General features: G+C 35.9%; 2 protein-coding genes and 1 pseudogene across 2 annotated transcripts; 2 read left to right on the forward strand and 1 right to left on the reverse strand.

Moving 5' to 3' along the window:
* The first annotated feature begins 106 nt into the window (after positions 1 to 106).
* LOC125675979 (lymphocyte antigen 75-like) lies at positions 107 to 10871 on the forward strand. The gene is made up of 10 exons (XM_048913848.2): positions 107 to 148; positions 449 to 481; positions 920 to 1002; positions 1671 to 1742; positions 3387 to 3717; positions 4381 to 4479; positions 8701 to 8801; positions 9522 to 9609; positions 10449 to 10620; positions 10798 to 10871. Exons 1-10 carry the CDS (start codon positions 133 to 135, stop codon positions 10799 to 10801), a joined length of 999 nt encoding a protein of 332 aa, XP_048769805.2. The 5' UTR covers positions 107 to 132; the 3' UTR covers positions 10802 to 10871.
* A 5098-nt stretch (positions 10872 to 15969) lies between these two features.
* On the forward strand, positions 15970 to 24406 carry LOC125675982 (ficolin-2-like). The gene is made up of 7 exons (XM_056158383.1): positions 15970 to 16129; positions 18506 to 18508; positions 19157 to 19229; positions 20324 to 20459; positions 21791 to 21888; positions 23151 to 23309; positions 24181 to 24406. Exons 1-7 carry the CDS (start codon positions 15970 to 15972, stop codon positions 24404 to 24406), a joined length of 855 nt encoding a protein of 284 aa, XP_056014358.1.
* Positions 24407 to 25941: 1535 nt separating this feature from the next.
* On the reverse strand, positions 25942 to 26620 carry LOC125676357 (uncharacterized; annotated as a pseudogene).
* Positions 26621 to 27143: the final 523 nt, after the last annotated feature.

The raw sequence follows: 27143 nt of genomic DNA on the forward strand, positions 1-27143 counted from the left end.
TAAGGAATTGAATATTGATTCCAGATGGTACTTTCGATATGCAAGAAGTATATTTATTTCGCATGTCAGATGATAAACATGTGAACGCTATCTACTGTAATGGGACTTAGTTCTTCTGATAAGAACGGCGACATGGGAACCATAGTCGGTAAGCAAGAAACTGTCTGCATAGACTAGACATATTATATCTTAATATCCACATCTTGTGTATTTTTCATTAACGGTGAAGCACCTAATAATTTACTGTCTGGTTTTTCTAAGGCATCTGGAAAAAAGGATGATCAGATAATTAATATATCTACGGTCATCAATACATTTATCTTGGTATATTCATTATCTGAATGCTTGCTGTGTCCAGATACCAATCAATTAAATACTAAACGAAAAATATTTCCTTCTATATTATTTACGACAAACTTCATTATCACTTTTGGTTGTGTTTTTTCAGCACTCTTCCTTTTGTTACTAAACTGGAGAGGTGGTATGTACATGTTTCAATGATGTAGCTGGTTATATGCCCATTAGAGAGTTGGGGGTGCACCCTATTTACTGCGCTGTGTATAATAGTGGTGATAATTAGGGAGGAAGACTGTTAGTAAATATTTTTCAATCTGAATTAATCAGCACGTTCAAAAAAGTAAATCACTGTATCATTTTGAAATGTTTTACCATGGTCACCTGCACCACCATTACCATTGTACCTATTCCCATATATTTCTTTGCAGTGAAAATTATATATTTTGCCTATCAAAATATAGAATATATATTTAGCCATTAGATTACATTTTAGAGGGTAAATTGATAAGAATTTTAGAGTACATGATTAAAAGCAAAGGTGTCATATCGATACCATGGTGGGCATTGTTACTTTGATAGATAGCTGTACAATAATAACACTGTATGTGATTTGTTAACGTAGCATTAGGATTTGTTTGCTATGACTGTGTTCTGGTGGAAGATCCTCAGCAATGCAATTTGACCAAGCAGTGTCTACAGGATCAGGTATATATACTGCGTTGAAGAACGTTTTATTGTCCTAAAGTTCTACTATTTATCATTATTAAGGGTGTTATACTTTTTAAAAAAATCACACTAATATCATATAATTATTTTTACTTATCTTCGTTTTTAATTCCAATATTACAGACAAGCATAATATCACTTGCATACACACATGCAAATCATGGCTGTAAGATATGGCAAAAAAATATCCATACATGTAGATTATTACAAACATGTATTTTCAATTAATCATTTCCAGTTCAACCATCTTCTTTTGAATACATCAGTTTCTTTCTTTGTTTTCTACATTTCTTATTCATTTTTCAATATATACCTTTTAACAAGCAATATCATACAATTGTTTATTTTATCTTCTCTAGGTAGACCTAGTAGTACTGTAATTGCATTAAATTTTACTCCTTTTTCTAGATTCTTCAAATATCCATTTTTCTAAAAGGGGCATAAGGGACAAATATTTGGGCAATACAAGAAGACATGCAGAATTGTTCCAGCATCAATTTGGCATAGAGAACATAGATTATCATATCTTATTTTTACTTATTTTCCACGGTAACATATGTCCCTGATCATCATCATCATCATCATTAACATAACTTATGTTTCTGAACTATTTCATTTTATATAAAATTAATCCATACATTTTCCAGTTGTGTTTCGTTACGGAGACGATTGATGACAGTTTTAACTTGAAGTTCCATTTAGGATGTGCAACACCAATGGTATTTACAAATACATGATTAAATGCTTCATAATATTTGAATTAATAATACTTGAATTACATGTACATACAGCAAAGATACTAAGAATTGCAATTTCTGCTTTTAGCTTTGCAGTTAATTAAGTAGGTAATCAAATATCCTTTTCACATTTCAAAATCCACTTTAGGAGATAATTGGATTTAGGTAATGTCATAGTAGAATTATGCTTTATAATAAAAACACAAACGATCTGTACAAAGTGTTGATATACAAGAGTTACAAATCAAGTAAACAACACATGCTTCATCAGAATGCCGAGCATCGGGATGCAGAGCAGCATCTGTCTTTAATTATGAGAACGTTTATTGATTTGACGGTCATTTCTTCAGAACGTTGTATAAAATAATATCAACAAGTTAGTACATGACGAGTAGCTTTGATCTTGAAACGTTTTTGTCTCTCTTTCTTTGACACGTGGAAAATTTAAGGTTGATCGATCCTCCTGTGATGTCATAGGTTTTTGAAAAAAAATTTATCAAATTAAACTTTGCGCATGATAGAACTATATCATTCAAAAGAATTTTATTCACTGCAAAAAATAAGAAATTTGGTTAAATATTGATAATGGAAAAGTTTACATCATACATGATTTCCCCAATATCCACACTTAATTTATTCATGTTTATGAATAAGAATTTTTTTAAAATGTTGACATTTAAAATTTGTCATTTCCATAAGTCTTTATCTATTTTAATTGTTCTGTAGAACGAAAATGTGTGATTTTCTAATGCTAACATATACTTCTTTTTTTGTATGTCTGACATCTTTAAAAATGTGGCAACATACATATTTTCTTTGGTTATTTAAAATTGAATTTAACTATATTGGGTGGAAATTAATACAGTTTTTTCAACTTTCAACCATTGATATTGATAAGTCACATGAGGATCGATCTACCTTAAATACATACAATGAATTCAATAATGTTCATACCAGTAATGTACTACAGCGTGAAATGAACATTTAAACAAACATTTCATATAAGCTTGTGAGAGACAACTAAATATTATTCAGATTGGATCATGAACGATACGAAGACACGTAGGTGTGATGCGGTGATTAAAAATAGCTATACTAACAGCTACAGTGTATAATACCAACTTATAAGTCCTAAATGGTTTTAGGAAATTGATATACACTATGCATCATATCGTGTTGAAGAGACATGCGAAACGCAAGATTTAAAGTTCCCACACAAAATAAACTGTAAGAGAAAACATTTGAACCCTGAACCCCCAAATCTCCAATCATATACACTGCGAAATGAGCTGTCTGATGAACGACTTTTAAAGCCGTTTGATTCATGCATTCCCAATAAACACCCTGCCGGGGATGACAAGGAGATTATCTCATGACATTACGACACCTACTGAATAGGAAGAAAAATATACTATGAACCAAATTGATCAAATTTGGATTTAAGGGCAATGAGTTCGAATTCTCGTCTGTTTTCAGTTATTGTTCCCGGTAAAGTTAATTAAGCAGTATGCTCAAATCCCCGTGTTCAGCTACTTTACCTGGTTGTATTGTAATGTTAATCATTTTATTTGCAAACTCGATTTCTGATATAAGGAAACTCCATGTATGACATGCTTTGAATGACAGGAATGTAGCATTGCTGTACGTAAAAGGAAATCATTACGAAGTCTGGCTCGTCAATGCTGTGTAGGAGATATGTGTAATCGAGGTTTCCGTGATTCATTGACAACAAATTCTCCAGCAACAACAAATCTGACAAAAACAACAATGAAGGCAACACTACCAACAACATCCAGAGCAAAAACACCAACGACAACTTCAGTAACCAGTTATGAAACAACAACGCATCGTACTTCATCAACAAGATTAACAACAGAAAATCCAACAACAACACGTACTGAACACAGAACACGACATCACCATGATCATAATGATAACCACCATCATACCCACAAAGGTAAGGAGTGAGTGTGTAATTGAACATATCAACAAAATAACTTTATACAATTAAAATTATCAGTGCACTTACCTGAATAATTCCATGGTCGCCATGCTCTTAACCATTGACTTGCTAAATTATTGCGTCAAAATCTACCACAAATCCTTCTATTTGGTTTTCATAGCAGATTTATCCAGACAGACAAGTACATTTCTATGCTTTACTACCAAGAATTCAATGAATTAAAACATTACATTCGTTTGCTCGCTCACTCTAAGAATTTACCTTTTGTTGTCTGATATAAGTGAGCAGTCCGTATCAATTGTAACATCCGACAAACTCAGTACTGCATATTGTACTATCATTCACAATCGGTCTGCATCAGGTAAATTAACAAAATGCAATTTAAAAGGCAATAATTAAAGAATGACATATACCATGTTCAGTTCTGTTTGAAACAATATGAAAGGCGAAGATAACGAACAATGATCAATATCATATGGGTCTACAATCTACAGCCCTAACGAGACTCAATTGGATATTTCTTTCATACAGAACTGTGTATATATAGCATATATTCAATACTTTGAATATCCTTTTGTTTATATGACACATATTATAAGGCTGGAAATATAGTGGTTTAGTGTAATCACTGTTATCCTGAAACGATTTTTATATCAGCTTCGACTACTACATCATCAGCAACAACAGCAACAACTACTAAACTAACAACACTACGCACAGAACACACGACACGGCAGCACAACCATACCCATAACGGTGAGGACTGAATGAGTAACTTATGATGTCAACGAGATCATCTCATTAGACAACGTCGAGGCATTCTTTTAGTTATAATATCAGCTTTTTACATCAAAGTCAAATTAATTGAAGAATGATGTATTCAAACAATTAGTGTTTTATACAATTTTGGCAGAAACACACCACTTAATCATGGGATATATTTTATGCTCGTTTCTTTAATCTTATTATATATTTCAAACACTCATCTGTTTTATCATTCACTTGTTTCATGAGTTTTTAACGTCATATACGCGGCAGTACACTTCTATCTACATGTAACTAAAATCAGACTTCCTAGACCAGCGCCGTATAATCTGCGTAAGATGTCATGTTCATGTTAACTTTATGTTAGCCAATCAGTGGTTCGCACATGAAATCGTCGGTGTTCCCAATTTAATGAAAATGCCTGCAATTGTTTTAGTCTCGTTCAACCATACACTCGGCTGTCCCCGCAAATCTCCGACAAATAGAGTCTGGTAAAGGCCCGCGATAATAACTGTTACCGCTAGGGAGCGCTAATTTAGTTTTGGTTTGAATCTCTCTAACGTAAACAGTCAATTCCGAGATTTTATGCTAAGTAGTTGATCCCCCATTAGTTATGCTAATGGGAAAATCATTACTACATGTACAAGAGAAAAACAAATACTGTCTTTATCAGCTGGAAATTGTACTTTCACTTTTGACTCCTAAAGTAATTTTGATAAAACGGTCTTACCATTTCCTGTGGGTAAAACAGTAAAGAAATCATTTCTTTTTACAAAAGCTTTTATAAACACTCTAGTGGTAAATCCATAGGCTTAAACGGCAAATTCAGTCAATTACAAATTTCTTTGTTAGTTGAGATTTTGGAGGTGTGTTGAATCAACCAATCAAATGAAATACCGATATTTTGGTAAGCCGTGTTCTGACGTTACAAACGTTATCGCGTGTCTTTACCAGACTCTCTGCTCGTCGGATATTTAACGAGAAAGCAGAGCTTCTGGATGCGCGAGACTACGATTGTTTGGATTGAAAGAAAACACATAGCAGCTACATGTAGATGTGACGTCACAATGCACCGTTTGCGTTGACTGGCGTTATATTCCTCGCTTTAATTAAGTAAACCATCTTGAAAATCATACAAATCGTACCCATTCGTATTCATGCAGAAATCAATTTAATTTGGGTGTAATTTATATCGTATGTTTTGTTGTATGAACGGAATATATTAGGCATTGTTGCGAAAGTTTAAAATCCCCTATGTGGGAATATACAATCTTATATTGTATAAGCAACATAAGCAACATTCTTCGTCATAAAAGGGTTCAGTCGTGTATTCCAACTTATTTCAAGTTCAAGTCTACACCCTGTATTTCCTACAGCTATACTTCTACTATTGCATCCAAACTTTTTAATTATAAACAAACTTTGCAGTACTTAGATATAGACCATCTTATACGTAATCCACCAACATGTTCTTGTTCTTCATCTTCTTTCAACTACAGTCCAGCTGGACATGTCATTACTGGTGATGTTGATATAGTTGAAAATGAGGATCTTAAATCACTTATTCTTAAAGGTCCTAAATACAGAGAACCTCGGTCTTTTAATTGGCGACAGAATTTCATCTCTATTATGAGTTCTGTCTAAGATTATGCCAGATGATGGGCTAAATATGAAAAAGAAGAACTTGATACATTGTCAGAATGGGTTAAAAGCATAAGAGGGATATTAAAATCCCGCATTAGACACATGAAAACAAAAGTACGTACCATCTATCCTTCTGTGTTTAGTAAACCAGAAGTGATAAAAGAATTAGATAGGTTACATGAGGAATATGTTTTGGTTCCAGCTGACAAAGCTAGTAACAACATTGTCTTTGTTTGTAAGGCTCATTATTACAACTGTATTTTAAACGAACTTGGCATTAATTCCACTTTTGGTAATCATACTTATACTCCAACTGCCCTTTCAAAAGACGAAAGTCTTCAAAACCATGCTTCAGTTTTAGACACATTTAAAATTCCAGTCAATGGGTCGAATGAATACGAGTTACCGTACCTATACTGGATTCCTAAACTACATAAAAACCCTTACAAAGATACATTGCTGGATCCAGTAAGTGCTCTACCAAGCCCCTATCTTTGCTCCTCACGGAAATGTTAACAGCTGTGAAGGAGAAACTTCAAACTTACTGTGCGACTACATATGCCAGAAGTGGTGTTAATCAAATGTGGATTCTAAAAAATTCTAAAGAACTTTTAGTAAACTTGAAATCACATAATTTTTCCCAAATCAATAGCATTAAAACCTATGACTTTTCAACACTATACACGACCATTCCTCACGATAAATTAAAGACTAGACTTTTTGACATCATAGACAGTTGCTTCTTCAATAAAAACGGAAATATTCATATCTAATGATCAGTCATTCAAAAACTTACTTTGTTAAACACCACTCTGATTCAACGCACAAGTACTCTGAAGTTGAAATAAAAAATATACTAGAGTTCCTCATTGACAATATCTTCGTGGTCTTTGGTGATCAGGTCTTCCAACAGTCTGTTGGAATTCCCATGGGCATGAATTGTGCTCCTTTGTTAGCTGACCTGTTTTTATATTCATATGAAGCAGAATTTATTCAAAAACTTCTACGTGAGAAGAAAAAATCTCTCGCTGTTACCTTCAATTCGACTTTTAGATATATAGATGACGTTTTGTCTATTAACAATGATAGCTTTCATTCATATGTCGATTTGATATATTCCTGTGAGCTCGAAATAAAGGACACCACAGAGTCGTCCACTTCTGCTTCATACTTAGATATTTTATTGAAATTAAACATTAACGGCAAACTGACAACTCAACTGTATGACAAACGGGATGATTTCAGCTTCTCCATCGTCAACTTCCCACATTTATGTAGCAATATTCCATTATCACCTGCATATGGTGTTTATATATCTCAACTGATTCGATATACAAGAGCTTGTTCTGGGTATAGTCAGTTTTTAAATCGAGGTAAGCTACTGACAAAGAAGTTGATGGTACAGGGATTTCAACAGTCTCGATTGACGTCAGCATTTCGCAAATTCTATGGTCGTTATAACGATCTAGTTCGTCAATACAACCTTGCATTGGGTCAAATGCTGTCTGACGTGTTTCATACCGATTGTTAAGCCGTTCTTGACACACTGATTTTGAATGCGGATAACTCCGTTTACCTGATCAGGATATGGGGCTCACGGCGGGTGTGACCGGTCAACAGGGGATGCTTACTCCTCCTGGGCACCTGATCCCACCTCTGGTGTGTCCAGGGGTCCGTGTTTGCCCAGCTATCTATTTTGTATTGCTTGTAGGAGTTATGAGATTGATCACTGTTCGTTATCTTCAACTTGCATTATAAACTTCGTATGAGAGAGATTACAGCAACTTGTTTACGAATTGCCAGGAATCGCCTAAATAGTCATCATGTTCTGTATGGCGCAATCTGATTGGCTGATAGTGCTCATGAATATTCCAAGCGAAAGGGCATGCAGACGTGACCCCCTATGGGGTTATGTCAGATCCTATTGCAGCGATAATGAGCGTATCTCAGGATAATATTTTAATACGTCAGTTTCGAGATAAGAGGTCTCCTGTGTAGGAAGTACATTTAGTGGAACTTTGAGGAACTAAGTGGGACAGAGTGAACCTACCGTCAGTGAGGAAGACGATAAAATGTATTAAAAGCGGTTTCTCTTTAAATATTTAAATGTTGGAAATACAAAATACTATTGAAAGAAATGTTTTACAAAAGCAGAAACATAAAAACAATGTCATATTTGAAAGTAATATCCTGGATATGATACCTACGACCAACAAAATTACGTGATATAATAAGAATTCCATGTATTTAAGTACTCCCTGAATACTTATCACTTACTTAGTTTGTGTATCAGTTGAATTCGGGCGATGAAACAGCGTATGAGAGATTTACTGAGTACATTCTCTTAAACAGTGATCAATATTCGTCCCACTCCCGCATGTAAACAAGTTGTTTCGCGCCTTTCTATGTACGAGAGTTCTTCAAAGGGAAATCACTCAAACGTATCTCGAAACCGGCATATTAGATTGCAGTAGCCTACACTTGTATTCTTATTAACCGTATATGATCATGACATAATACTCACTGAATCCCGATGACGTAATTGTCTCATTTTCTGTTCTGGAGTAGAGGGCCCCTGCCAGAAGACAGACTGGATTGAATATAATCGCCATTTTTACTACTCATCGGAGATACATGGACGTCAAAGACTGACGAACCAGGATGCAGTGGTTCGTATAAGTACAGTCTATGTGTATAAACATATATGTATCTCTGCAGTAACTGCACTGAATATGTATAAAACTGTGAAGAAAATGGAACCATGAGCAATATCATAATCACTAGCATATGTAGAGCTCGTTCAATGAGCTAAGCTGGGATGAGTTTAACTCCTTGAACGAACCCTACGTATACTAGGAATCATGAGATTCATCACCCCAAGTCACAACATCCAGTGACTGTGTGATAAACGTCATGGTTAATATATATACTTTTTTGGCCCTTCAAATTTTCAATAACACAAAATGACAAAGTTCGATGGTATTTTTTACTCTTTGGCACTCGGTATATTTAGTTGAACGCACTGAAAGATTTTGCAATGGAGTGCAGCACTATAACCATTTACAATATGTAGTAAACGTCTATTCAAAGCAGCCAAAACTTTGGGATATCTTTCAGATTTCTGTCTAAAATGCCACATAACCCCAACATTATGAAACAGACAGACACAAATTACAAGTCAGAATTTCAACTGTGAACTGTTAAGTGAGACGTTCGTAAAATAGTCTGACATAACACTTATTTTGGAATATTAACGATGTTCTGTGTTTTGGGATCATCATGCTGTTTATTGTATCATTATCTTATATCACTCATTCTGTGTTTCTGTACTTATATTTGATGAAAATGAATGGCATAAAGAATTCTTCTGACGGTGGGAAATCTTTCAGGATGTTTGTCAACACTGTAAAATGGAGCTCCTTAGCATCCACTCCCTGGAGGAACAGGTGTTTGTCCACCAGAATCTCTCAAACAAAAGTAAGTAAAAAAAGATATATTTACACAAGGTAATTAATCTGAAAAAGAAGCAAATGTACTAAAAAGTGAGATTTGTATTTAACCCCCTAAATTGATCTATTAACCAAACTTATCAAGTCTACCAGAAGCAAAGAACATAAATAACTGCTATTTTTGTTAACAGGTTTTCGCCATTTTTTATTTTTTTTTACATTCTCAAACATGCATGACGTTTTGTTTATTTACCAGTTATATTGAAAAGTATGTTTTGCCTCCTTTTCGACCAAACAACCAACTAAGGAACCTTTAATTTTCTCCTCTTTGAAAGTGTTTCTAATAGCCATATTCATATGTATTCGACGTATGACGGTGTTAGCAAAATAGTCAATCTATTTAGATTAGTTCCCGTTTTATGCAAAATGGGCAAGTCTGCAAGAACATTTGATAATGAAAATGTGGTTGCATGTCAACAACTGAACACAACTTTCATAGTATGTGTCTTGACTCCTTTGTATTTGTTGCTGCAATACAATCACGAATTACACTTCCCATTTTTGAAGACATTTGACAAAAAGGAAAGGAATTGGTCAAATTTAATGCTATACCATCTGTATTAACCACTGACTCAGTATACGTTGTCAAGAATATTAAAGTGAAAATGAATTGAAGTGTTTCCAAAATTGTAAGTAGACACATTTGGCTGTGAATGAGGACTTTGGCTGATAAAACTACTTCTTGGTGCAGTGTCGCGAAACTTTTATATGACCTGTACAGGATTTTTGTTTTTGAGATGAGTCATCGAAAGCAGTTTTTGTTTCAATTTGGCAACAGAGACAGTTGATAATTATATACTCCCTTAGATGAGATTTGGTTAGGTCTGCAAAACAACCATTGGATGGATGGTAGTCCACGTGACTTTAGCTATTGGAAGTATCCTAATGACGCTAATGCACCCTGCATTGTAATGGACACCAACCAACAATGGTATTCGGACAACTGCTATAGAACACAACTATATGTGTGTAAGACGCGGTAGGTGATACATGTATTAGAGTTTTAGAGATTCTTTTTTGCAAACTAAAACTAAAATGGTATGCTGTGGTCTGGTACAGATTCAGATCCTTTAAACCCAATAATTGCAAGACATATAAAAGTGTATTCCAGATAACTTGGTTCCCATTGACAAGATGCCACTGGTTAATTTTTCAGTTGATGTCATTAGTTGGACAAGCCATCTTTATCTGTTTCTTCTGGACAATGTACAATAAAAGATATAGTGTAAATACTCTTCCATTCCATTATGCTTGTGTTATGCGACTTCTTCTACATATGTACACTGTAATATGTGGTATTGGTTTCAATCTGAATAACCGCCATTTCATTAGATTTTTGAAAAATTAACTATGAATATAATCAGACTGACTGGTACATGTAAATATGAAGTAGATCTCAAACTACGCACAAAATATTCCCAAACGGTCAAAACAAAATATACTCGATATCCAAAAGGATTAGCTTGACTGGCCGCAGTGAAAACTACGGATATGATTTTCAACCTAAAGATGGTAATAATCATAAGAGCAAACAGTTATTGCAGGTTTAATTCAAAATTCGCAGTTCTCTTCATGAATGATGTATACAAAATGATGTAGGAAATCAATACCAAATCACAAATGGATTGATGTAACATTGAACCCTGTCGTTATTTTTACGATTAAAGATATTACGTGAAACGAATAAAACAATTTCACCAGAAGTGTTAACATGCTTAGCTTTTCTTCATTTGCCATAACAGATATCCATACCCGTAACCATGAAGGCAGACATAATCTTTACCACGGTAAAATCAGTGAACGTCTTACAATGCGGGTTGACAGTTATCACAAGCAACGAGTTGTGCACATTTGTGAGAGAAAGTGAAATTCAATCATTCTCGAATACTACCGCATTCACCGGTTCCTAATTTAAACACATAACTTCCGTTTTAAAAAGCGTGTTCGCATTATTAAAAGTAACGATAGAAAATTTAATAAAATTCATCAAATGTAAGCATTCCAATTACTGTTAGCTTTATGCCCACAATGTATTGTACTTTAATCTGTAGTTTTATGGAATCTACGGTTGAAAATATAGCATATTATCACTATAATAGTAATATACCACTATTATAGCGGAATGTACGTTTCCACCCATCTTGATAACGGGTTACTATCCACCTATTTGTTACAATGTCGTGTGTTTATCTTGGAGGGTAATGAGTGTAGTGATCCTTGCGGTAGTGAGTGTAGTGATCCTTGCGGTAGTGAGTGTAGTGATCCTAGCGGTAGTGAGTGTGGGTATCCTGGCAATAATGGGTGTAGTGATTCTGGCGGTAATGGGTGGAGTTATCCAAGCACTAGTAAGTGTAGTTGTCCTGGCGGTAATAAGTGTAGCTAACCTAGCGGTGATGAGCATAGTTATCCTTGCGGTGATAAGTGTGGTACTCCTGGCGGTAATGAATGTAGTTATCCCTGCGGTAGTGAGTGTATTCATTCTGGTGATAATAAGTGTAGTTGTCCTGGCGGTAATGATTCTAGTTATCATGGCGGTAATGTGTGTAGTTATCCTGGTGGTAGGGATTGTGGTTGTCCTGGCGGTAGTGAGTGTATTCATTCTGGTGGTAATAAGTGTAGTTATCCTGGCGGTAATGTTTGTAGTTACCCTGGTGGTAGTGTGTGTGGATATCCAGGCGGTAGTGAGTGTAGTTCTCCTGACGATAATTAGTATGGCTAACCTGGCGGTAATGAGCATGGTGATATTGGTGGCAACGAGTTTAGTTATCCTGGTTGTAGTGAGTGTGATTATCCTGACAGGAATGGTTGTAGTCACCCTTGTTTTGGAGTGTGTGGCTATCCTGGCGATGGTAAGTGTAGTTATCCTGGCGGTAGTGATTGTGGTTCTCCCGACGGTAGTGACTGTAATTATCCTAGTAGTAATGAGTGTAGTTATCTTGGCGGTAGCTAGTGTAGTTATCCTGGTGTAATGAGTGTAGTTATCCTGGTGGTAATGAGTGTAGTTATCCTGACGGTAATAAGTGCAGTGAGTGTAGTTATTCTGGTGGTAGTGAGTGTAGTGAATGTGGTTATCCTGGCAGTAATGAGTGTAGTTATCAGGGTGGTAATGAGTGTAGCTCTCCTGGTGGTAATGAGTGTATTTATCCTGGTGGTAATGAGTGTAGTGATCCTGACGGCAGTGAGTGTAGTTATCCTGGCGGTAGTGAGTGTATTTATCCTAGCGGTATTGACTGTAGTTATCCTGGCGGTAATGAGTGTAGTTATCCTTGCGGTAGTGAGTGTAGTTATCCTGGTGGTTATGAATGTAGTTATTCTGGCGACAATGAGTTTGGTTATCCTGGTGGTTAGAAGTGAATTTGAAAACTATTCAACTAATGGATAGACGAGTGATGTAAGATGAATCAGAAAACTATTCAACTGATGGTTAGAAAAGTGGCGTACGAAAGTATATACTACAGAACTAAGCTTAAAGTTAGAAATGTGTCGTAAAATTCATCTGCGACAGTATGGGAGTTAAATCAGTCTGCAGAGGTTATTGTGTGGATATGGCATACGCTATCATTATCAAATATTTCATATCATCTTGAAAAAGGATTTCTGAACTAACGAATATAAGATTACGTACTTTATCATTCCTTCAATTTCGTGTCTACAAGCATCACCGATCAGAAGAAATCGAAAAAGATTACTTTTAATTTCACGTGATACATGGATGATCACACAGCCAATGAATAACCTTTAATTCTGTGGATAAACAAATTCGCATGCTACATGTATAATTAATTTAAAAATAACATTCCTTGGTAATCATTTTTTCTGAAACAATTAATAGAAAAGTATCGAGAAATAGATCTTGCAATCACTTTCAAAGAATTCTTACAATAGAGCATGTATCACGTGATAGAAAAAAAACATCAATTATATTTATTATAGAGATTGGTTGTCAGTTTGGTAAACACGAGTACCAACACCTCTCATCTGAATGTGTAATACTTGATGTTGTTCATCGGACATATCTCGAAGTGGTGTTTTCATTTCACCAAATTCACACACGTCTGTAATTTTAGAACGTTCTGATTAGAATTACTACTGCATGATTGAAATAATCAGGCATATACATCTGTCTTTGTATTGTTATATTTATAGTACTAATAACATACAATGAGGTGAAGTCTATATTATGTTTCAATGATGGATAGAAGGACGGACGGACACTGGATTTCTGCTTAATTCTGAACTTTTCCCGCGTATGTGATACACTTTTAGCTTGTACTGTACCTGAATATTTTGTAACCATCGGTATTATAATTTTAATTTTTGTGTGTTGAATTGATGAGGTATAGTTAGGATGAAATATACAATTTGTTTTTACCTTGACGACATAAGCTTTCAATATTGCCAAATATTTCTAACATGGGAAGCGAACTATAAACTTCCATTTTGAGAGAAAGTAAAGTTAAGCATTGTTTTTCCCTTCCATTCACGGGAGTTTGACTCAGGGCCGTAGCAGTAAGGGTTCTACAAGGCAATCCCTAATGAGGGGGATATTTTTCAGCAGTTAACAATTAATCTAGAAATGTTTATTTGTTGAAAATACGAAATATCTCTTTGTCAAGTATATCAAAGCATTGAAAGAATCAGGTTATGCAGAAATGCCTGGAGAATGTTCCGTCATACGCGCCATGCAAAGCGTCCAACATAGCAGGGGGTTGGCTCTTCATGCAAACGTCGTTCCATTTCATCCCAATCTGATTAAAATAAGATCTTTGATCCGTTCCCTTTTTGGTATATTCTATAGACAATAAATCCTGTGACATCGCAGATCAGGGTAACACATTTACGTTTTGCTGCTGTAGATAGTTACTAAAAACGGGTGTGGTATCCGATGTGTGTTGTTTTGCTGTAGAATGACGTTACGCTGGTTTTTGTGAATGGATGGAATGACGGGCTGACATATTATCTCGTAATAGTAGCATACGCCAGTTAAGATGCCCTCCATTATCACCAGGCCTGAACACGAGCATCACTGTCGTCGACATGAAATCTCGACTCGTCAGTCAACAGAACTTTAGCCCAATCTCTGTTATTGTATCAACGGCGTCTCCTACACCACGCTAACCTCGCAAAATGATGACACCAGAGCAGAACAGGGCCAACCGTGAAACGTTGATAACTGATATTGGCCTCTCGCAATCTCTTCCTTACCATACGAGGACTTATTCGTCGATGCTCAGGGATGCTTCTAGCAATCAAAGAAGCCGATTGAAATCAATTACGCAATTGTGGTGTCCGTATATATGTATCATGGCGTCACACAAGCGTCCTGACTGTGGGTGGTCCTGAACGGTTCCTGTTTGCTGATATCGTCTCCTAAAGCATTTACAGTGTTAATATGAACTCCAGACTGTCTTGTCACATTGCTTCGAGACAGCTGGCTTCCAGCATCCCAATAGCACACAAATGATCGTTTTCAATCATGCGAGACATCTCTCAATAAAATGTTAGTAAAAAATGTTTTTCTATTTCAACACATTGAATACTGTCAACGAATGCAAGAAATTTTAATTCATTCCTAACCACGTGTCACTTAAGCCCGAAACTCCAGAGAAACGTGATATGGCCATTAAGGCGAATCGAACGCAATATTTAACGAATTGACTGTAGTACCTTAACACACGTATAGTATATCAAACTATGCTTTTAAGACTAAAGAGAGATTGAAGAATACCTCTTTATTTTTATTTAACTTTTAAGTACACACATTTATTTCTTCTGCTGGTATATATTTACGAAGCAATCATTACTCGATCCTTGAAATTTGAAAGCTGTGAAAGTCATCCATTAGCGATTAAAGATCGATTTGTTAATTACGTACACTTGTCCAAGCAGAATAAATCATCAAAATCGCTTGATGGACGAAAAATAAAACCTTATCGGATATGACTGGTCATTGGGGGTTCACACTCTGAAGAATAAATCCTCCCCTTTTGCTCGATTTTTATTTAATACAAGGTCTGAAAAGAATCACTATGTGTTGGATGATCTTCAAACATATTGCAATCGGCAAGTGTATTTCTAAACCACGGATAAACTTGATGTATCAGAATAATTCGGACACAACAGCGTACTTAGGGGATAAAATCAAACGAATCACTGAGTGTCGTAAACTATGTTAAGATTACACAGCACGGATTACCCGACATCCGGATTAGAGAGGTTGTACTGTATATTGTTGCTTTTTAATGTTGTATTTTGGGGTGAGGGGTGTACAGTGTACAATCCAGTTAACGGAGAGAGATATATCGGTCCAGTTATCTCCATATTTACCATGGTGGGACCACAGCAATGTGTGAAGGAATGTCTAACCAGAGCCGCCGTCTGTAGAGGCGTGCACTACAGTAAAACGCACTTTCTCTGTGAAATTGTGACAGCCATAGATAAAACAGAACCGGTAAAAGAATACTTTAGAGTTCAACTTGACAACATAAGTATTTGATAAAAATTCATCTTTCGGTTGTTTGCCTTGGTAGCTTGTGATCAATCGGAAGACGTTTCATGGAAAGGTCATGTTCGATTCCCGATCGCTGGACTTCCGAGATATATGTTACGATAGATAGCAAAGTTTCCTTTGCCGAACGCTCGGCATGATACTTGAAAATCGTGGGGTCCTTAAGAATTCAATTATGAGACGATTTTAACTCTTCCTTGGTAAATGATAATATATTAATCTCATATTTAAGGAGGACCTCATATATCTATAAAGAGGAAGTCGCACAGTAATTTTATGTACATCAATCCCTTAATGTCTTGCTCGTCTGAAATGTAAAAATAAATTCGATGCATCGAAGGGTATACAACAAAATATTATCTGTGTCTAATAGAAAGCGTCTCTGAGTTAAAAGAATTAACTTTCATCTGTCCTGTCAATTATTTGATATGAAAACCTGGAATACAACGTAACTAGTTCATATCAGATACCTAATTAAGAGGTTTCCAATTTCATTCATTTTTTATTTAGAAAACGTGGCCTGTAGGAAACAAAACAATAAAGGCTTTATTTTGAAAGTTACATTATACTCCGAGAACAATGTCGCTTTCGAATTTCGGTTCCTTGAATCACATTCCTAGAACTGACAAAATTTTGATAATTTCCGTCATAATAGTAGCTTTGACTTTTTACTGAATCTGATTTTTAAAATGATCTGAACCGCTATTAGGCCTACCTCAGCCGTTTTACAAAACGATTGGATAGATAATCCAGTTTAGAGCAATACGTGCTCAGGTCGGTCAAAACCCTTTTAACAGTCTTAGCTTATTAGTTGTTAGAACAATTGTAATCATGAACTTCAATCCTTCAATTACATAGGAACTTTTACATAGGGTAAAATCTTTTCTTTTCAATTGAGTCCCGTAGGGATCCGGTTTATAATAGTTTTCCAGTACTCATTGCTTGTCGTAATTAGCGACTAAATGAGGTGATCCTTCGGATGAGACCGCAAAATCCGAGGCCCCGTGTCACAGCAGTTGTGCCACGATAAAGATCCCTCCCTGCTCGAAAGTCGTAAGCGCCGGGTATAGGCCTAACTTTTGCAGCCCTTCACCGGCAATAATGACATCTTCATGAGTTGAAAATTCTCGAGCAGGACGTTAAACAACATACAATCAATCAATCAATCTTTTTAATTGTTGCTTGGTTGGTTGTTTTACGTCACGTTGAGTATTGTTCTTTTATAATGAGAACACTCTAATTCCGGATCAATGACCGGTCACGGTAGCTCAGTGGTAGGGTGTTCGCTCCTTATCCGGGAGGTCGTGAGTTCGAGCTGCGCTCGTGCCATGGCCACGTCAAACTCAAGATGTAAACAATGGTACTGATTGCTCCTTCGCCAAATGCCCGGTATTTAGAAATTGCAGGTCTTTTGGGTATGGTCTTAAAATCGGAGGTCCTGTATCGCAGCAGGCGGAGGTTCCGTGTAATAGAGTAAGAATAGGTCTAAGTTTTTGGCACTTCTCCTACAACTTGTGACGTCTCAATATGAATGACGATTTCTAGACGGGACGTGAAACAAATAAACATCAAACAACTGACTCAATGTATATCCGATAAATTGCAATAGTGGTTACCAAGTAAATATCTATAGATATGTTTCCTGTGTAGGCCTTTAATCACGCGTATACAATTCACTTGCTCTAAACATGACCACATCCGAGTTTTATTTTTTGATTTCTACATGGTGGGAAAGTTGTGAGTCACGGTCCTTGACATTAAGCTATAGTGCATGGACATAATTGAGGTAAAACGATTACTTAAATATCTATTTAATTATATGATAGTATCTGATACGTGTAAAACATAGCAACAAACCTAAATTTCAAAAAGTGACGCAAAAAGGTATTTGAGATATTAAAACTTTCCCATTTCGAAACAAGGCACGAGACCTGTTTGTGCCATATGACTCAAGTACATGTATCAACATGGCGTCAAAATTGATGACTTCAGTGAATAGAAAAGTTCAGTTCTTTCTTCATTGTTTTTTAATTGATTTGTTTCTGTCGAAATGTTGAATGTTTTCGATATACATTTTAGAATTATTGGTTTTCTCAACTTCGCACGTGGTTTCCTGGAAAGGTGAAGATAACGGACCGTTAACTGGATAATGATAATTGTTTGCGGACAGTCCTATGAAACGGGCGCACATTCGTCTAACTATAGATATAGAAAATACACAATGGTTTCATGTAAAAGCTAAGTGTATCTTGTGTAAATATTTTTACGCCACTAATTTATAAAACTCATTACTTATATTGAAAAAAAATCCTTTTATTAGATTGAGTGCTGGTTCATGTGTTTTATATATTGCTAGACCGTTCTTTACACACTTATTTTGACTACGAATTACTCCGTGTACCTTATCAAGATACAGGGCACACGTGACCGATCAACAGAGATGTTCACTCCTCCTAGGCACCTCTGGTATATCCATTCATTATCCATTAAATCAAATTCATCATTAAGACATCACAAATCCCTCCACATCTGCTTTGTATTTAGACATATCATTAGAAATATATATCAACGGCAAACTAACAACTCGACCTTTGGACAAACGGTATGATTGCAGTACTCCGTTTACCTGATCAAGATATGGGGCTTACGGCGGGTGTGACCAGTCGACAAGGGATGCTTGCTCCTCCCAGGCACCTGATCCCACCCATGTTGTATCCAGGTGTCCTTGTTTGCCCGACTCTGATATTTGTATTCCTTATAGGAGTTATGGAATTGATCACTATTGGTTATCTTCAAATTTTCCTTACTGAAAAGCAGCTTGAAAAATATCCATGCTAGATTCAAACCAAAATTTGATATGAAACGTTCCACATAACTGCCAAATTTTCCATCTACGTAACGAATTTTAGAAGAATAAGCCATTTATTGCTGATATTTACTTTGCATATTGAAGCTAAACATAATGTGTTTTTATGAAAGAAATTGTAGGTAGCTGGTGACCAAACAGAATGCCAATCGTGTTTATCTGGAAAGAAATGTGTCAGATTATCAAGTAATCAAACATACTGTGTCCAAGGTAGGTGGCATGGTATTCTTTTCGTTGCCTTAGTATTTCACTGTCACAACAAAAGCAATGTGAAGACGTTATCAGGATTTATTTCTTAGTATGATACCGTATAATGGGTATTTTCTGTGGTTAGAATTGTTTTGCGATTTGATCCCTAAATGGTAGCAAATTAAACATTCCGCGTTTATGATTTTTGTGGTTGCATTTCATTTGTACAAGCGTATGTGTATGAATATTTATTCTGCTATTGTAATTTTTGCGAATGTTTCCTATCCGCAAAATTCCCCCAAAATAGACAAACCGCAAAAAATACCAGTTATACGGTATTAAGTTATCAACGTGGAGTGTTACCATTTGGGAATTGAACTTTATTTTAACTTCTTTTAGTCATCACACGCTATGCACATGAAAATATTGCATAAGACTTTGGTGCAAGCCCCTTCAAACCATTTTGATTGAAAATACGGAATTGAACTCTCAAGAGTACATTCTGTGCTTTAATTGTTTTAAGTTACTTATTTTATACTCACTTTAGACTTTCAATGCCTGGTTTATTTGCGTTTCATCTCCATGTACCTAGCAGGAATTTGGTATCTCGTTTATTAACAAAATTAAACTGATTTCATTTTACAAATTGTGGATTTGGGGAGCTGAACTTTGTTCAACTTCTTTAGGTCATCCCGTTGGTGCTGAACTCTTCATATCCCCGTTATGTCGCAGAACGTTTTATTAAGAATAAATGTAACGATATTCTTTATACAATCTATGCATTACAATGGAAAAGCAATCAGTGAACGTGCCAAAATATATTGATCGTTACAGAGAATTGCTCTTAACTCCCAGGACTACATTTTATATTTTAATCATTTTAAGTAGCATGCTTTATAGATACTTCACACTTTTAAAACCTGTTTTGTTTGCGTTTCATCTACCTAGCAGGATGTTGGCATCTCCTTCATTAACAAAATTAAACATTTAAAAAATGCAATGATTTTCATATAGAATCAAGTAACCCAGTGTTTGAAAACCTCTCCGAGTCAGAACAGTAAAAACGTCGATCGTTGATCACTTATCTTTGAAATAAATGGAGTTATTTTTTTCAAACAGTTATGATCCGACTGATTGTACCGAAATATACGGGCTCTCATCTGCTCTACCTAGTGGCTTGTACAGAATAAAAATTCCAATTCTGGGTCACGTGACTGTCGTATGCGAGATGGAGATTGATGGAGGAGGCTGGACGGTAATATCTGCAATTAAGCTCTTAATTAATGAAGTCATTAATGAATCAACTAATCCATCAATACGGATTGTCTATGGCACCACTTATTAACTATTGTTTAATTCACTACTGATTAACTAAATGTAATTAACTGACTATTTCTTGACTAATTGACTTCTAATCAACTATCTGCAATACAGCTTACTAGCTTGGTCTTCCCCAAGAATCCATAGTGCAGTACATAAATAATTATTTCCTATGTACCTTGCAAGAGGAGTTTCGATTGGCTTAAAACGTCAGGTGTAAATTTCCGTACACTTGGAGTTCCTCGCGTACCTCATACCTTGCACAATGACCTTGGACGTGATTGCATGGTCACCATATTGAATTTTTATGCGCCCCGAAATATTTCGGGGGAGCATATAGTCACCGTTATGTCTGTTCGTCCGTCCCTCCGAGTTCATATATCCTAACTCTTTCATGATAAATTGATATATTTGATCATAAACGTTCCTTGTTACAATGAACTTTGGAATAAAGTCTTTCAATGTCATATTTAAAAGGTCAAGGTCACGCAAAACATCCGAAAATTCCTAATATCACAATTTCATCTTCGAAACATTTCATTAGAAATTGATCAAAAATATTTCCTGAGACAGGTACGTTTGAATCACCGTCATTTTAGAAAGGTCAAGGGCACTCAGAAGATATACCTTACATAAGAAATATGTTCTTTATATCAAGAGTTTTGGAACAGGTATTGATGATATATCGCACAAATAAGTCATAAGCAAATGACGTTTAGACAAAGGTCGCCCAAGGTCATTTTGTAAATGTCAACGTCACTCAACATATACCCTATATGAAAGACAAAGATAACGAACAGTTATCAATCTCATAACTCCTATAAGCAATACAAAATAGAGAGTTTGGCAAAAACAAACCCCTAGAAATACTATATGAAAAGAAACCTTTATTTGGACAATATCCCAACAGTCACTGATCATTGTGCGAGTCATTTGTCATATGAAGTAGTTCGTAGAACATCCATCCGTTTTACAGATAATTTTAAAACAAAATACTTCTCAAAATAGAAAGCATATGAGCAGCAGTATCTGCTTGTCTTTTCGATTAGATTCTAATACAACAGAAAATATCACTTAGATCTGATAATTAATCATCCTTTTTGGACGAGGAACAGTGAAATTACTTTTGATATATGATATTTGTATTTCAAAATCTAAAGATTCTACTCCCGGTCGGACTGACATGTAAACTCAAATGAAAACAAACTTTTCTTTTATTGATTCTTTCACTTTGTTTGACGACTAATGAAAACCATTTTTTTATAGATTTTTCAACGTCGCATGGATGGCTCTGAAGATTTCTACCGGACATGGGCGGAGTACAAGGACGGATTTGGAAATCTGACGTCAGAGGTTTGGCTAGGTACTCAGTGGTAATTCTAAACACAGTACTTTTGATACTATGATTCCATTTGTGAGTAACGTGATTTGCTCTTTATTAGCTGAAAAATTACCCATAGTACCCTGGACAAAGTATCTGCAATATCTGCATGACAAATATGGATCCGCCATTGTGGTATCATCCACATACGGCTGTAGCAGTGAAGGTTCTCGACAAAAGGACCTCCGTTAAAGTAAAATCCACAAAAAAATGCGTGACGTTCACTTCCAACGTAGACGTTTATCAAAGTTTCGTTTATTTCCACTATGAAAGCTGAAGTTAACGAACAGTGATCAATCTCATAACTCCTATAGGCAATACAAAATAGAAAGGTGGGCAAACACGTACCCCAGGACACACCAGAGGTGGAATCGGGTACCTAGGAGGAGTAAGCCCAATATCTTTATCAGGTAAACGGAATTATACGTAGTCAAAATCAGTGTGACAAGAACAGTTTAACAATTGGTATGAAACAAGTCAGAGTGATGTTTGATGAAGTAATTTTTGGATGACTGATCACTGTTCGTTATCTTCACCTTTCATGAATATATCCGTATTAAATTTTTGTTGACGGAGCAACTGCCTATGATGTCAAAAAAGTCTAGTCTTTAATATACCGTGAAGAATGGTCGTATGAAGTGCTGAAAAGTCATAGTTTTTTATGTTGTTAGTTTGAGAAAAGTTTTGCGATTTCAAGTTTGCTAAAAGTTCTACTGAATGTTTTAGAATCCACTGCACGTTTGATTTACACCTCTCCTGGCATATGTAGTCGCACAGTAAGCTTAAAGCTTCTCCTTCACAGCTGTTAATATTTTAGTGAGGAGCAAAGACAGGGTCTTGGTAGAGCACTTACTGGATCCAGCAATGTGCATTGTGTCTTTCTTTGAAAGGGATTTTATGTAGTTTAGGAATCCAGTTTACACTGTAGGTACGGTAACTCATATTCATCCGACCCATTGACTGGGATATCAGCTGTGTCTAAAACTGAAGCTTGATTTTGAAGATTGTTGTCTTTTGAAAGGAGAGTTGGAGTATAAGTATCATTACCAAAAGTGGAAATGATGGCACGTTCGTTTAAAATACAGTTGTAATAATGAGCCTTACAGACAAAAGAATGTTGTTTCAAGATGTCTGATGGAACCAAAACATCTTTCCCATGTAACCTATTTAATTCTAAATCAGTCATTCTGTGATATTTGAACATTGGTTTTTAAATGATGTTAATATTAAGTGTTTTATTGAAATTAATGATAAACTACACTATCTACTGAGTCAGGGATCCTATGAGTTGAGGATGGATATGAGTGACTTCAAGAATAAGAAACATTTTGTTAAATATAGCAGCATTTCTGTTGGCAACGAAACTTCCACATACGCCATATCTATATCTGGTTATTCCGGAAATGCCGGTAAGAAACGCATATAAAGTTTTAATTTTTCTGTATTAATAAATGGGTACATTGTATATGTATGAAACTGAAAAAGTATCCACGTAGCCAATTGCCTTCCACGGGAGAGAGTGGAAGCAGCCGGAAATACAGTATTATAGAAATTTACTGAATAGTCTTGTCAACGAAATAGAAAAAAGGATGTTTCACCCAACTATCATTATTCTAAGTCATTGGAAAGGGTTGGTTGGTTATATATTGTTTACCATCCCGCTCGAGAATATTTCACTCATATAGAGACGTCACAATTGTCAATGAAGGGCTGCACAATTTAGGCCTATGCTCGTCAATTCCGACCTTTGAGCAGGGAGGGGTCTTTATCGTGTCACATATACTGTGACACAGGGCCTCGATTTTGCGGTTCCATCCGAAGGACCGCCTCATTTAGTCGCCTTTTACGACAAAGAAGGGCTAATGAGGACCTATTCTAATCCGGATGTCTTCCGTATGGAAGGGAATTAAAGGCAAACATAGCATTCTGTCCTCTCCATCTCATATTCCAACATACCTTTAAATGGTTCATAACACAGTTTATTTACGGTGATGCGTCTTGTACTTATTCATTCTTCTATCGTAGAGTCCTTTTACACTCAACTCTTTTAACAATATGAATACATATACTAAAAAGAATTTCAATCAGTCTATGTAAATTGCAAATAGTTCATACCTTTTAGCACTTATAGTAGAATATTATGCATATATATATTTTAGACGGTAAAAACAGCCTAATTCTTTGTAAATAAAAATGGTAAAGTAGATTTCAATACAAACTTTTACGCTGCATATACATATTCATGCATGTACGCATACCACACATATTTCATATTTACTGGTGATTGTTTTACATCGCAACAACCAATAAACAATATGAAGTTTACGACAAAGGATCAAGACAACGATGTCAAATCCGGAAACAACTGTGCAATTATGTATCAATCTGGGTGGTGGCATAGGAGCTATCATTGCTCCAACCCGAATGGTCTCTACTTGGCGGGACAAACGTCAACATTTGCTACTGGTATCACGTACAGTCCTTGGCGAACACAGTATTAATCGCTGAAAATTATCCAACTAATGGTAAGAAGGGTGATGTAAGAGGAATCTATGGAGAGGAAGAACATCAGCGTTCGATGGATATCCCAGGAACGTTAAGCTGATCTTATTTTCATTTGCCTGCGGTGATCATTAATTGAGCACGATGAATTTGTCACTACGTCATGTATTGACTCTGCAGTGGCCATCCAGCGTCTGAAATGATTGATATATTTTCATTCTGTACCTGGGATCATTGATGAACAGGCGATCCTGATTTAGAAGATACCTACATGCAACCGCAGTTCAGAATAAATAGTCCCTATTACTTACTGTTTTATTCTATTTTACCACCTTTAATTCTTACACGACCATTAGCAACCGTTTTGGGGACAAGTATACCTGCTCTCTCACCTTCTCACCCTTTTATCTGGATTTATATATAACAGAGGAAATAAATACATGACTTGTTAACATTATGTTTGCATGTGAGAAAATGGTGTTGTTGACTCTGCAATGCTATTTATGATTCATTCTTATATGCACACGATCAGTTTTTAAATCAGGCTGGCTACTGACAAACAGGGGTTTCAACAGTCTCATTAAACGTAGCATTTAGTAAATAATATGGTTGTTATAAAGATCGAATTTACCAAAGCAACCTTTTATTAGGTCAAATGCTACCATATGATGTATAACAAGTTTCATTCCAATTGCTGGGCCGTTCTTGATACACTGATTTTGACTACGGACTACTTCATTTACCTGATCAAGATATAAGACTCATGGTGGGTTTGACCAGTCGACAGGGGATGCTTACTCTTCCTTGGAACCTGACCCTACCTCTGGTATATCCAGGGGTCCGTGTTTGCCCTACTCTCTATTTTGAATTCCTGATAGGAGTTATGAGATTGATTACTGTTCGTTTTCTTCACCTTTCATTCTTGTCTTACCTTGTTCCATTTCCGAATCACCAGGTACACTTTGACTTACATCAATGAAATACACCTTGTTTAATAACCTCCTGTTCTTCCTTAGGTGTCAGAATCGCTCTGCTACCTCGAATGACAACATTCTGCTTTGTTTTACATACTTCATACGCGCAAGCCTTGGTGAGATTAGAATAAACTCGAGATAAATTTGTTCTATGTGATTAAAAAGCGATACATTCAACAACAGTTTCAGTCAAAACATTGTTTGGAACTTCAACCACTGTCCAATGTAGAGCCCTCAAATATATCATTCATTCCAACATTACACATTATTCATTAAGCATACGTGATGCATTCCAACATTGTTCATTATGCATACAATATGCATTATATCATTATACATCATGGCATTATATCATTATAGCATTAAACATTAAGACATTATGCATTATCATTATTGGCTTTATGATTGAGAAAGATAGACAATATTACTGGAAACAGATACTCAGTATGATAATGCTATCAAATCTATAAAAGCCAAAGGTGCCGCGAAATATCGCCACATGGTTGTTCAAGCAAATGTGAGAACAACCACTGCTAATAAAATTGGAGGATGGGCGACGCTTACATTGAACGGGTCCTACGTTCGCCATTGAAAGAGCAGACTTGATGCAGTTCACTTTGTAAATTGTATGATAGTAAGTCATTGCGAAGTTCCGATAGATGAACTCCATCTTTAACAAACAATCCGCTAGAATCCCAAGGTATCTCGGGATAGGTCATATAGAAACCATTGTTCACAACGAACAATTTGCTCATAAAACTTAATTCTTTCGACTGCAATGGTTTGAGATTTAGCAGTTTTACTGCAACGCCATGAAAATCTTGGAAGAATATGAGACCAACCAAGGAGGGTGTTTGGAAGCTCAGACCGAATCTTTTGAAATGTTTCTTTCATCCTCAATCGAAGTTCGAGTAAAGACACATTACCAATAACGTTACCCCCACAGTGAATTATTAAAATTTCAGGCAATGGTTCATACCTCCTTAGTAACTGAATGCGAGAGAACATTTTTTTCCAAGTTAGACCACCCTTGCCCTGCCAAAGGATGTGATAATTTAGACGTCTAAGTCTCAGATGTGATTTTTCAGTTGAGAGGCTTGCTCGTTGGAATGCCCGCTTGATAATGGATAAACCAACCACGCATATACTTTTTTTTCTTAACCTATGTGATAAAATATATTCTACTAAGTTCTAATATAAGTTTTATAAGCATTTGAAATCCATTTACCTTTTTTTCATTATTTCGGATTCAGATTGCCATTTTGAAAAACTGTCCGATGCAGCCCCAATTCGGAAAGAATTAGAAGTGCAAGGTGAATCTGAAAGACCTAAATTATTTATTGCTTTATTAAGGACTGATGTAAATTGATAACGGGTAAGTGGACTGTCGTCTACGTGAACAAAAAGCTGACCATTAATTTTTGGTCGGACAGACAAATATCTCTGTAAATGATAAAGAGGGCAAATAACCGTAATATCTGACTCGTTCAACATAATTGACGATCCATTTCCTGATTGGTCAGTTTTGGAATATGGAACTGTTATCGTTAATAATTTCTTATTCAGTGACTGGTCAAATAAAATTTGTATGTGGTTAATGCCAATAACATGGTGAATGTCGCGTGGTTTACTGCATGTAAATTCACCGACTCTCAAAAAAGCATGGTATGCTAGGGAAAAGGCCGAGCAAAATAAATATGTTTCACAATTAGAGGAACACACTAAACTTGAACTTGATATGAGGTTTTTCAAAATATTTTCA

This window comes from Ostrea edulis, chromosome 3, assembly GCF_947568905.1.
Source record: "Ostrea edulis chromosome 3, xbOstEdul1.1, whole genome shotgun sequence".
In the NCBI taxonomy this organism is placed as follows: domain Eukaryota; kingdom Metazoa; phylum Mollusca; class Bivalvia; order Ostreida; family Ostreidae; genus Ostrea; species Ostrea edulis.

Excerpts from the sequence above, each read along its gene's own strand:
- LOC125675982 (XM_056158383.1), top strand. The coding sequence starts at position 15,970 with ATGGTGGGACCACAGCAATGTGTGAAGGAATGTCTAACCAGAGCCGCC. Across the intron at positions 20,460-21,790 it reads TTGATGGAGGAGGCTGGACG|ATTTTTCAACGTCGCATGGA; the intron begins GTAATATCTGCA and ends ATTTTTTTATAG. Across the intron at positions 21,889-23,150 it reads ACGTCAGAGGTTTGGCTAGG|TAATGATAAACTACACTATC; the intron begins TACTCAGTGGTA and ends TTTTATTGAAAT.
- LOC125675979 (XM_048913848.2), top strand. Across the intron at positions 1,003-1,670 it reads AGCAGTGTCTACAGGATCAG|TTGTGTTTCGTTACGGAGAC; the intron begins GTATATATACTG and ends TACATTTTCCAG. Across the intron at positions 8,802-9,521 it reads TGACGAACCAGGATGCAGTG|GATGTTTGTCAACACTGTAA; the intron begins GTTCGTATAAGT and ends GAAATCTTTCAG.